The sequence below is a fragment of the Atta cephalotes genome (assembly GCF_000143395.1).
Source record: "Atta cephalotes unplaced genomic scaffold scaffold00004, whole genome shotgun sequence".
Classification (NCBI taxonomy): domain Eukaryota; kingdom Metazoa; phylum Arthropoda; class Insecta; order Hymenoptera; family Formicidae; genus Atta; species Atta cephalotes.
Window position 1 is genome coordinate 5,283,777 of NW_012130068.1, and position 14,270 is coordinate 5,298,046.

The 14,270-nt window shown below is 27.4% G+C and overlaps 1 protein-coding gene across 1 annotated transcript in view; it reads left to right on the forward strand.

The window, feature by feature from the left end:
- The window catches only part of LOC105626157 (hemicentin-1), a 71,977-nt gene that overhangs the window by 19,509 nt on the left and 38,198 nt on the right, over positions 1–14,270 (forward strand). Inside the window, exons 3-4 of the mRNA XM_012207469.1 lie at positions 2,875–3,045; positions 4,009–4,170. Coding sequence (XP_012062859.1) covers positions 2,875–3,045; positions 4,009–4,170 — 333 coding nt within the window. The remainder of the gene's footprint in view (positions 1–2,874; positions 3,046–4,008; positions 4,171–14,270) is intronic.

The following is a 14,270-nucleotide window of genomic DNA, read 5'->3' on the forward strand; positions in this document are numbered from 1 at the left end:
ATACNATAGTAGAGAGAGAGAGAGAGAGGAAGAGAGATTTTTCTTTTACAATCAAATTCTCATTTTCTACCATTTGCCAATGACACTATCTGATCGATTGCCACAAAAAATGAACGAAGACAATTTAATTAAAATAAAATAAAAGTCATCAAAGATATACCAATATTTGAATCTAATATAATTCATATGCTTTTAATGAAAAGAATCATGGTATTTTTATAAATCATATATCTCATATGTCATGTCAATATCTGAAGATAAATTGGCATATAGTTATTATTATTGGCATATAGTTAGCATTATTTATAAAAAACTGTATAATCTTACATTGAAATATCATTAATTAACCAAGATGTAAATGATTTAAAGATGTAAATGAAGATTTAAAAATGTAAATGAAACCGACATAAGACATTTTCCTACTTATTGTTAGTTGTGTTCATATATCGATCGATCTAATGTTATTTATTATTGATTAGAATTCTTTTGTTATAAGTGCATTTATTTGCATAAATTTTAAACACAAATTATGGAATTTAATATCAAATATGTGTTAGCAATATTATATACATTTACAAGTTATCATTTTTTTTAAACAGATAAGTAGTAATAATTTTAATTTTCTAGAGGTGAATATTGGAAATTTACAATGTTTACTTTAAAATTATTTTTGAGATAAATTCAGGATGTATGCATTAAATTAGTTATACTTAAAAACTAAAACAGCTTTTTTATGACAAGATAAGTTATCCCAGAGGTTTGATAATTTTCAGCCATGAATACCAAAACGTGCTAAATATATGAAAGTATGTACCGCAGAAAAGCTTCTATGCACGTAGATATACCTACTTTTCATCGTTAGCAATTCTTTGAAATCACTTTGCAGTATGATTATCTTTAAAGACAGTATTTGCGCATAAGCACCTTTAATGCTACACCGAGTGTATACGTGAATGCATGCAAATGTCTCACGTACATATGCGATAGATGCATTTGTATGTACATGCGTACGTATAGACCGACAGCTAGTAATAGAACACTGCAGGTTGTATGTTGGTGTTACTGGGAATTTGATTTATAGTCTTAAGAATATAGCGCCTATTCGATAAGTGGAAGTCACTTTACTCTCGTAGGAATTATAGAAAGTTATGGGACTCAGAAAATCGATGTGACGATGGTTTGGAATTTCAGGACTTTACTTCCTTTCATCGCGTAGAGAAGACAAAGCTCAGATCGAACGTATTGAGAAAAGAATTGAACGTGATAACACTTCTAAATGTCGTGATTAAATCATTTATTATAACAAAGTTATATCGAGCACTTCAAATTAATAAAATTGTCATTAATTTAATCTATCATTACATCAAAACGTAATTGTACATATGTACAATTTGTTATATAAATGCATTTTAAACAAAAAGAGAACAAAAACATCTGGGAGTTACCTAATTTAATAAAATTGAAATTAAATTGGCGTGACAAGTATATAAGATATTGGATTAGAACAAAAGTTTATAGTACGAATTTCAAAATTCAAGCAGTCGTAACTCTATTAAAAGTGAACAAAATTTAAATTTTGAAAAAAGAATTTTTAAGCTGAAAATATCTATTTTTGAAAAGTCACTTATGTTTTTTGAGTTTCTGTAAGTTTAATATTTTTTACATATATAGAGAACTACAAACAAACTACTTCTCTCTTCGTGGGCCTATTACGTCCAAAAAAAACTTACAAAAATTTTTTATTCTATTTTTATAATTTTTTATTTCTATTATGAATGATTAAAATTTTCTTTACAAAACTATTGTTTAAAACTGTATTTTCTACGATTTTTGTTACTTTTATTGTTGTGAATTAAATAAAAGAAGTATTTTGATTGTTCAACACTTTGATTGCTTATATATAACTCCATGAAAAATTATTGTATCACAATTAAAAAAAAAACAGATTCTTAAAGCGATTTTGCTCTGTCGAATTGTATAATTATCGAAGTTTTTTTAAAAAGATATAAACATGATACAAGTGAAATAGTGCTACAAATTTTTGTTTCAACTTTACGCATATACACACACACACAAAATATATATGTATGTACAAACATATATATATATATATATATATATATATATATATATATATATATATATATATACAATCTATATCTATATTTAAACCGAAAAATATACAGAACGAATATGAACTGTCGAGGATAAAATTTGCTTACACTGAGTATATTAGAACAGTGTATCGGAGCTGTTCATCGATTTGTGAATCGAAACGCTTGAAAATGTCGATACCCTCAAAAAAACGTACGTCTAAAATCCCACTAGTAGGATATCGTTATTTATAGCATCCAAACGCAAAATAACAGATTAAGTTTTAAATGTTAATACTTGGTAAATAACTTCGCACATAACTTTAAATCAATATTTTATTTATACCGTAAATTTTTTATGGAACAATTTTTTATGGAACACTCTCGGTATTATTTCAAAGCAATATAGGTAGTTTCCCGTGGAGCGCTATCTTTGTGCATAATAGTGCGTATACAACGTACATTCTTGTTAAGAAATTCTGTCGTAATGAACGTCATTTCATCAAAGGGCTTATATAAAGAATACATTTATCCGAACAGGAAATAAGAGTCATAAGGAAACGAGCTATTTCGTGCAGACGTATATTTTAAGATACTGTCGATGGAAGAAAAAAATGTATAATCTTATACGGTTATTTAACAAATATCATATATATCGTAACGCAGATATGAATTATGACGAAATTTTAAGTTCTTACGACATATATATTTAAAGCTAGTGGAAGTAATTATAAAGTAAAACGATCTTCTATATAATTTTTGTATATTATATTTTTTCCAGTGCAACCAGCGTTTGTACGTGTCATCGATGAAAATTCCAAAAATACTTTGAGCACTGGCGCCACTTTAGGACCTATAAATGAGGGCTCGACAATATCATTGTACTGCGAAAGTGGAGAAGGCAAACCTGTACCTACGGTTGAGTGGTTTAAAGATGACGAGCTACTCGAAGGTAAGGATTTGCAATTTGCTTACTTTGAAACCGATAGAAGATATATTTATAATATATTTAGATAAGAAGATATATTTAGATATATTTATAAGTTCATATATATTTTTGAGGAACTTTGAAAGAAGATAAGCCAAATTTATTTTTTTAATTGATAACATTTTCTATAAATATCATTTTCTTTAAATAATTAAATAATTTAGCCATGCGATAATTCGACAATTTTTTATTCTTGTAGTAATAATAATTAATTACCAAGTAAATACAAGTATATTGCACAGTAATGAAATTATGAATTTAATACTGAATAAAATACTAGAGTATCGATCATGTAACTTTTTTCCTAGGAACATGAAAAATGAAACTTTTTTTTATTAATTTTAATGATAAAAATTTGCACTTATCATGTTTCCGTCTTAAGGAAAAAGTTACGTAATCATTACCCGGATATAACTATAATCTAATATAACTATAATCAAATTATGTGAAATGTAATATAATTGAATTAAACATAATTTTATCTATAAAATGATCTAATAGAATTTTATCTTATATAATAATCTATAATATAATAATTTATAAATTAGAATCAAATAAGTAAATGAATGTTATGAATGTGTAATTTTATTTCCTGTGCTTTAGTGAAATTGCATATAAATTAAAATGTAAAGGAAGCATTACTATTGAATCATTATTCGCGGATATTGAAAGACAAAGAAGCCTTAATTTTATTTATTAATCAGCTATCGGATAATCCATGTTATCCGACAGTATTATCAGGATTTTCTGTTTTTATTGTATGATTGATTTTGCGTGCTCTTTTAAAAGAAATTTAATGAAACATTATTCTTTACATATATTTTAATATGTATTTCGTTCTAAAATCATGTTACTTGTTAAAATAATGAATAACAAGAATTTCTTTTTCTCTCTGAACGATATCTATCAAGAAATATTCTATTTTAGCAACGAACTCGAGGACTGTCACCGATACCGGAATTGGTACTGGCAGTAGTTTACTGGAGATGCAAATTACACGAGAAGAGTTAGGCGCAACATTCACGTGTAAAGTCAACAATATTGCACTCGTGGAACCACTAACAGTTGACATTAACTTAGACATACATGGTAAGTATACACATCTCATTCAAGAATAATAATATTTACAATCCGTTAAGAAAAACATATCGATTTATATGGCATTACTTAAATATCTTTAATAGCTTAAAAAAAATTCTTATGCCTTTTTTATTAATTTACACAAAATTTTCTATGCTATATTTTTAATTGTATTAGAAGACTATCAGCTAAACTAACAGTCTTTCAATTATTTAATATTCATCACGTAATAATAAAGCGCACAATGCTAAAGCTTTTCAATATATTCTAATTAAAAAATATACGTTGACCATGTGATACACTGATCATGTATACGAATCGATTATTGCATATTTCATCGATATGTAAAATGCTATTTGAATCGCTTACAATTTCGATCGTGTGATGTATGTAATTTGCGTATGATGTAATCACACAATTCGATAACCGATTACTACAAATTCAATGAGAATATAGTAACAGAATGAATGTGAGTATTTTGACCTAAATTTGCAACAATTCCGCCGAGTATCATTTATTCATTAAATCAAAACATCGGGTAACATCGGATAAACTCACTGTTAGAGTATGAATATGAATGATATCACGATTAGGATGCTGTATCAACGGAGCCAAACGAGAATTTTTGCATGGAATGTACCTCCTGTAGAATATGAATGAGCTTAACATTTAATGTCAATTAACATTTCTTAATAAGATCTGCAGCAAGTTATGTAATATTAAAAATTAAAAAGTTTAAAAATCTTACTTCGTTATATATAGTAAAAACCAAAATTCCTTTTCTTAATCTCAAAAAGATTTTATTTTACAATAGCTTTTATTTTTCAAATCTAATTAAATTTTTAAATATTTTAGCAAAACTGTTCTTTCCGTAAAAAAAAGTTTGGCTGTTGCAATATGTACAATTTTAAATCTGGATAATCTGAAGACACAAGTAATAAATAATGTAGTAATAAATTTCTAGTATATACGATAAGAATCGATCGCTATTAATTATTAATCGTTTACATAAATTAAATATTTTAGTAATTATTAATTAATCCTTTTTATTTCAACACAAAGTTTGAACACAATTTGTCGACAATCGATTTTCTATTGTAGCTTCCTATTTTCTCCAACATCTTCAATAATATATGTTACATTTGCGGCAAACTAATTCAGCAATGCGTTATATCCGCACTAAACTCTACGTGCATATTATGCTTACGTTGACTATATTATGTACTATAAAACAAACCGACCCACGGCTATTTCCTTTCGATACAATATAATAACGTAATTAAAGAACTCTATTCTAAAACTTAATTATTCAATCCTCCGGGCTGAATCATTTCCAGGGTTATTTTGTTTAAAATGTTTTTTTTTGAACAAATATTTAAAACATGTTTTAAACATCAGATTAAACAAGCTTTTTTTTAAAACAATTTAAAACAAATGTTTAAAACGTTTTTTTTAAATGTGTTTTTAATACTATTTACTGGAAGAGAAGGTGATATTCCAGTTACATTTTACACGATAACTTAATTTACTTGGTTAATAGTGAATATTTAAGTTTAAAATTTAACAATTACATTCATTAAAATGTTGTTGAATCGATTCTGGACTCAAAATTACGAAATATTTATTACTTAGGACATTATTAATAAAAATGTGGCGACATTGCATAATGACGAATCGAAGAAAAACATGTTCCTTAAAAATAGTCTTAAAAAGTTAATTTTAGAAAATAATAATTTGGTTACAAAATTAACAAAAAAGTTGAGTGTATTGCAGAATATATGCATGTATACAAATGTACATACATATACATACACATGTATACATATAATTTTATATATACAGGGTATTTGGGAAATAATGATAAATCTTTCATAGGGATAGAATGAACTAAACTGAGAAGAAAAATTCTCTCCATTTGCAATTTTCCCAATAGTTAATAAGATATTAATTATTAAAAATTGCCAAATATTGGTCTTCAATAATTTTTTACTCAAGTATTATCAACTTTACAGAAAAATTGCAAGAGACAAAAATCATTTATTTTCTTCTCATAAAATTCTGAGAATTTTTTAAAAATTTTTTCAGAATTTTTTAATATTTTCTCATGTTGCTAAAAATGAGAAAATGCAGTACTAAAAAGTTGATAAAAAATTCTGAAAAAATTCGTAAAGTTCTATGAAAAGAATAATTTTTGTCTTTTGCAGTTTTTCTAAAGTTGATAATATTTGAGTAAAAAATTATTGAAAATTCAATTTTCGGCAATTTTTAGCAATTAATATCTTGTTAACTATTGCAAAAATTGCAGAATAATAGAGGATTTTTCTTCTCAGTTTAGTCCATCTGCTCCTATGCGAAAGATTTATCATTATTTTCCAAACACCCTGCATATAGGCAGCTCGATACTAAAATCTATAGTAACATAAATTATAAATTAATATTAAAACTACAATTAGTTCAAGAAATAATTATTTTGAAATAAAAATCTCAAAAAAAGAAGCCGCGAATAATCAGTATGCATAAAGAACCACATTAGCAAAATGCTATTGTTTAAATTTGCATAACTTAAAATATATATATAGTCAAATAAAATATTAAATAGCAAACAACACACTCAAATATATTCATGTGATAATACGCTCAAGTTTAAAAAAAATGAGGAAGTAGGTATAATTAAATGCTAAATTGTACTTCAGAAACGTTTCAAAATACTTAAAAATAAAAATGAGTTATAATAAAATATAATAAATATATGTTTAAAATATAATAAAATATAATAAATATATGTTTTTTTAACATGATTTTTTTTTAAAGCATATATAAAACATATATAAAAATTAAAAACATGTTTTTAAACGAAAAAAAACGGAATGTTTTGTTTAAAAAAAACATGTTTTTGGTCAACTTTGATCATTTCATAGCTCTGCAGGCATTCACTGGCATATCCAACCGCAAGTTTAACCATAAGAAACAACTGAAAAGAAAAAATGTCCATGTGTTTCCGCACATATTTTACCGCACAATAATGTAATTCGGACAATCTATGAACGAGAGTTTGGAATTCGCTTTGAGAGGACAGCTTGGTGCTTAAAATCTCTGAAATTCGCGCGAAGTGAGTATGCGAGTGCAGAGACATCACGCTTTGAAAAGTCTCTTTTAAAGCGAGAGTACACGAAATCCGATTTCGTACGTGGAAAAGTGGTTTGCATCTCGAATTTGGATTTCTGCACTAACAGAACTGCGCGTACAGTCATAAACCACTCCACTATCGAATTTTTAAAACAGAAAACTGGCAGAACATATTTTCAAACTTTGCTACAGAATTTCATATGAAATATAACTGGTATCTCTCTCATACTTATATCATATCAGATAAAGTCAATTTTACATGTAACCATGTAAACTATACATGCGACATAAATTATAACATAAAACGTAAAATTAATATACTTTATACTTATTATCACAATAGACAACCTATAATAATTTTTTCGTATATTTTAATCTAATTAAAATAATTTGAAAGCGAAAAGTCAGTTATACGCAATTTTTCTTTCAGCAGCAAACACAATTTAATATATAAAGTACTTGCATTTTTATCAATATCTAGATAAATGAAATTTAATATTGAGATACTTTGTAAAGCGTCAAATTAATACGTATAAATAAAATGAAATATATATTGTGTACATTGTTAATTATTCAACGAGAAAATGCACTTAATATAATTGCACTTAATATAATATACTAAATTATATTGCACATTAATCAAATTATCACAATACAGAACTGTTACTCTAGAATTCAGATCGACACGACAGAGAAACCTTTAATGGAATTCTCTCATTAACCGCTATCTCATGTCAATACGTAATTTTAGTAGAAAATTATTCTGTTTCATCAGATATACGGTTTTCATAAATATAAATTTCGAGCGGCTTTAATAAACTGCCTATTGTCCACTTCCGTTTAAAATTGCAATACACCGTAAATTATTCAATATTACTAAACAATGTGCTTGATAAATGTGGAACAGAGGAGAGACATTTCTATAATTTAAGGGAAAATATACATCGCTTAGGTAAGCGAAATGTCTGTCTGATGTTCTTCTATCTTTTTAATAGCACGAGTAGTAAATCGAGAGCTAAAAAATATATATATATATGTATATATTTAGAAATTCTTATCTTCGTTTCTTTAATATATACATGCATCGTTGCTGCATGAATTCATCAATTAAAGTATATGCACGCCATTACGACGGTACTTGTAATTAAAGCATACCGTATCCGTTAATTGAACTTTATTTAAGCGTGAATCTACTCAGCGTATATGAAATTTTGCATGTTGTAAATAATTAAATGTCTATCACTTAACGTGTGTCAGAAGGGATTTCCACGCGTGCGTGCAAAATCACTGATGAATTATAATACGAAATTAATGTGTTGCATAGGCCATTCTTGTGTTGTAATTAGAAATTTATTAACATTAATCGAATTCCATGCCGCTATATGGTAATATCACTATATCAATAGATACGCGAACACGCTCGGAGTATCGATAACCGCGTTATTAACTATGAAATCGAGACTAATTTTCCTCTTACGCGAGACTTCGATTAATAAGTTATTTTCGCGTTGATTTCTCATTATATATTGAATCATTTATTTATTAATATTCACAGATAGTTATTATGACAAATATGATGCTATTGCCGGAGAAGAAACTGTCTTACGAAATACAGCTTTACCATTTGTACTCTAAATATCGTTAGAATTATCGACATGTTATGTTATTCATAAACCTCTCGCAATTTCTCGCAATAATTACTATCGACAATTATGATTAAATTTAGTTAACGTAATTGTTATAATGAGGACAAACAGGATTCTTCCGATAATTCAAACTCGCAATTGTATTATTTGTAAAGCAATGACAATTCTAATTTTCATCAAATAATGAGATTTGCATAATGAATTTCTTGGTAATAAAAAAGTACTAGCATAAGACGAAAAATTATTATGCTCTAAAAAAAACAATTACTCGAGAACGTGTTGCGTGTTCTTTCTGATACTCGATAAAAATATAATTAAAGAGATAAAAACGTAGTTAAAGGAGTTAATAGTATATTATTTAAATAATTACAAAATGCACTAATATATTAAAAATGCATTTTATCATAAAAAGCCACAGTTTTATCGAGATAAAACTTTAAGTTATAGGTCAACTAATCTTATATGCTACACACAATATCTAATAAGAATTAATTTTATTTTAATATTTTATTTTAATACAAACACTTTTTATGTTAGTAAATTTAAAAAAAAAATTTGAAGAAACAGATATTTACGAATAATTCACTTCTAACTACATGAATATTTTTCTTTTTGCGTTGCATATTTGTAATGCTCTTATTCGCTATTGCATTCTTCTGCGTTATACAGGATTAAAGAACACGATATCATTCAACGCTTTTGCTAACGCGTCGACATTGTTCATTTTGATCCCGTATCGTGAAAAATTGTCTCTCAGCGTGCGATAAAAACTCGATAGGAAGAATATAAACGGGTTAACGTAAAAAAAGAAAGGAATTTCCGAAGTAAGAAGTAAATAATAGTCGTATCATTGAATTTTAACATGAAATTTTTCAGCAATTTGATATAGAAAATATAAATAAATTCTCAGTGAGCCGCAGTACCTAACGATCTACGGTGAATTTAAAGCGGAAATGTCGCAAATGCCTGCGGGATACTGTGAAAATCACACGGCCCCCGCAGCTGCTCGTTGAAAGTCGTGGAAGCAAGATGGGAATGACAAGAACTCGCGAGGAAGCACCTGACGGAGTTTTCAGGCGTCGCGCTTCTTACAGGCAACAAAACCAGGAAATCGCATTGCCATTGGCTACGGACTTAAAAAGTCTCGTAACCAGCTTATCGGGTTGCGAACTTTCAGAAATTTTCGGGCATGAAGGAAATTGGCTGAACGGTAAATTTTCACGAGAATGAAGGTGGAATCTTATTCCCTATCATGTTAGACGTATCTTGAAAATGACTGTGATTAGAGAGCATTCCTTGAAAATTTTGGAGGAATCTTCTTTCATGAAAGAAGATTCGCAGTCCCGTAAAAATTACTTTTCACAAAGATTTATTTTTTCTACTGCTTTTATGGAAAATCGATATTTAAATTAATTGATGACGTATTATGCATGCATATTCCAAGGGATATAATTTTTATTTAAGAATAATTTATAGCTATTAAAGATTATTGAAGTTCTCAGAGAGAAACCTAAGACATTTTTATATCTTTTAGAGCTTTTTTTGACTTCCTATTTATCGTTTATCATTTTTTATATCATAGATACATGATATTTATTATTTCAATAACTTAAATTAATTAATTCTAAATTAATAATTCAAGATGATTTTATTTTAATAAGACTTTAAACGAGAGTCTGATTTCCTCATAAACTTTCGCCGAAACATTAAATCTTCACGCTAAAGATATCCGCGTTACTCTCTTGAAAGCATAGATGCGATAAAACACGTTCTATAATGCAATCTACTGCCATCCATATGAATTCAAAGTGAATGTCGGCGCGCAGATTTGTTCCAGGATCAAAAGCGTCAGCACATTTTCAATGAAAAAACTATTTACGCAAAGAAAGTGACTTTTTACTCTTTTTTTTTATCACTGCTGTCACCGTTTTTTCTTTCTTTCTCTCTCTTTCTCTCACACTTTGTTTCTCTATGTTTGTTTCTCCGTTGTGTTGTCAGATAGTGAGAGTGCAATTGAAGGCAAATGCAATTCCCGATATTAGATTCGCCATTCGCTCTCTATTCGGATTCTGTGCCTTTTCTTCTCGTATTCCTTTTGTATTGAATACCATTCACCGAGTTTGGCCGGTGAATTATTGGCAATGTTTTCTGCATGACTTTGCGAGAAGCATCAACGACCAATCCATTAATACCATGTATAATAATCGCGCAGCTTCATGATCTTTAGTTCCACTAACTAAAAAAGCTCCGGTCCGCTGAAGTTTAAAAAATACAATTAAAACTTGTATTCATGAAATGTAATCGTAAGTCGAAGTAATATATCTAATTCTTCCAATAAAAATTTTAAGATATCGAATATTAAGATGCTTAAAAGAATATTCGTAAAACGCTTAAAATAATAGACTGATAGCTTGATTGAAATAATAGCTTGATTTCTGCATATACATAATTATATAATAGGTACACATAATTAATTTAATGATATTTACAAATTCTATTTAAATACAAAATATTTGATTGGAATAAAAAATTCATAACGTTACAAACGCCAAAATTGAAGCAACTATAACTTCGTTAAAAATAAAAGAAAATATACCTAGTTTTTCTAGATAAAAAAAAATTTATATCTAATTCTAAAAAGAGGATTTAAATTTAAAAAAAAAATTTGTCAACTTATCTCTACTTTCCAAAGGTTGCAAAACAAATTTACAAAAATTTTTAATTTTCTAATATGAAAGTTTAAATTTTTTCCTACAAAATTGTTTTTCAAGAACATTATAAAATATAAATGTTTTTGTTATTGAGTTATCGCGGATTGAAGGGAGCATTTGATTTTGATTGCTCATAATTCTGTTAAAAATCATTGTACCATGAAATATTAAATATTAAAAATATAGATTTTCTTTAACTCTAACTTCTTAAACTCTACGATCATTACTCTATCGACATAATTGTCATTTAAAAAAAAACATACAAACATGATCCAAATGAACTAGTGCTACAAACTTTTGTTGCAATAATTTGTTACAAGATATTTTGCGAAAGTTTAAAATAAATTTAATGCGCATACAAAAATCTCCAAACATGCGTAATAGTTGAAGGAAAACTTGATCGTGAGTATCGCGGTGTACCATGATGTATACGTGACGGCCCGTTACCTATTGCGAAATCTATCGGCGCTAATGGATATATCTACATATACAGCATGTGGATATGCATCGTCGATTAATACGGTTCTATAAGCCATTTTTATTGTAAGCTGTATGTCCCTATAGAAGCTTCCGGATCGATTTAACGATACCAAAATGACAGTTTTCGAATATTCCATTAACCGTGAGTTTCCGGAACAACCGCAGTACCGGAGCAAGCACTGAAAAGTTGTCCATCATACATGTCTATTGACGTTCCTGTCACTGCGATGATTACAAACATTTTAGTCAGATGCTAAATAAATAGTAATTAGCTAAATAATAACTAATCTCTAATCTAAATAAATAACAATGTTAGCTAAATAGAACGATTATTAGCTAAACAACAATTCATATATCTGAGTAGTATCACATTGCTGTTTTTATCATGGCGGAAAATGTTACATGATTTAATACAATCAATAGATAATATCCGTAATTTTGTAAAACTTAAAATTTTTTATTATTTTTATATATATTTTCTATATTAAATTTACAATGTCAAATTGTACCCAATTTGAGTTATTTTTTATCATTTTATTTACAGATTTTTAATATGTCATTCAACATTATTATGATCGTTTCGAAGATGCGAATAAGCATCAAAAATTTGTTAAATTGCTAATCAATTTAACTCGTGATATTACTGCGGTAATTATTTGGTTAGCGTTTCAAGACCGAAAAATTATTTCAGCGCGCGTTTCTAGGAATTACATACGTGGTATGTAAATTCACACAAGAATCATACAAGCATTTAAGATCTAGTTAGATCGTGTAAGACCGCTTTGATTTCTATAGTTTATGTTATCACATACACGGTCCTATAATATATTATATTGTTTAATCATTTTAATAGGTCGCTTCGATTCTTACTCAATATGTCATTACTTTAATTAAAACAATGAAATTAAACAATTTAATTTAACTCAAAATAATATATTACATTTGACTGAAATTTGGTTTGTTATTTATTTACTTTTTTGTTTAATAATTTACTTTAAGTGCATACATCGATATAAACATTGTTTACTTTGAAATCATTACAAAAATGATTGATTAATCATAAGACTGATTTATATTTTTTTTATATCTTTTTTTATATTTTTTTTATATTTTTATATTTTTTTACACACATAAAAGATAAAAATGATATTTAACGGGGCAAAACCTCAGGAAAATATTATATGTATAAACATAAACCAATCTGTTTTCAAAGTACGAAAGAGAGAAGCGAACATACATATCATGCGATCATATTGTATATATCGCTTTGATTCTTTCATATCTACTTTTCAATCAATTATATGTGTTTATAAGGAAAATAATTCACACACGCTAAAAGATATCAAAGACGACATGAAATTGCTGAAATTGATGTTTCACGTCTCATACAAATATCCATAATCATATTGATCTACTTTCAATTACGCATTCCAACCTAATGTCGCTTCCATACGAAGCCTAGATACCACGCGATCATCATTACATGGTCTACTACCGTTAACGGCTGTGTTTCATATGACCTAATATACAGAAAGGACGGTACGTTTAGACAGACAGTTATATAGACATCGTCAAATGCAACGCGTACGCTATCTTTATTGCAATACAAAAGATTATCGTTTGCGATAATATCTTCAAGAATCATAATCTTCAAGAATCGCGAACATTTAAATAAAGAGGTAGTTAGTTGTGATAGTAGACGATGGAAATATGAAAAGACTTAAAGACAGCAATGAACAATGGTAGATTTAAGTGGACTTCGTTCATTCAAGTATTTAGTTTTCTTCACCAAAAACACATTCTGGTATGTATATATAATATCCTAACCAGTTTATAATGGAAATAATAATCGTAATATATGTCGTAAGAATCTATATATTAAATTTAAATATATTAAATTATATTTAAATATATTAAATGTAAATATATGTTTAATTTATACGAAATTAATAATTTACATTTAAATTATTATAAATAATAAATGTTTAATATTTGTCGATAAATGAAGGATTTTTTTAATTATTCCAAATTTATACACACACACACATATATATATATATATATATATATATATATATATATATATATATAATTATATATATATACTATATATTANATATATTAGTTATTAGAAGAAGTAAGAATA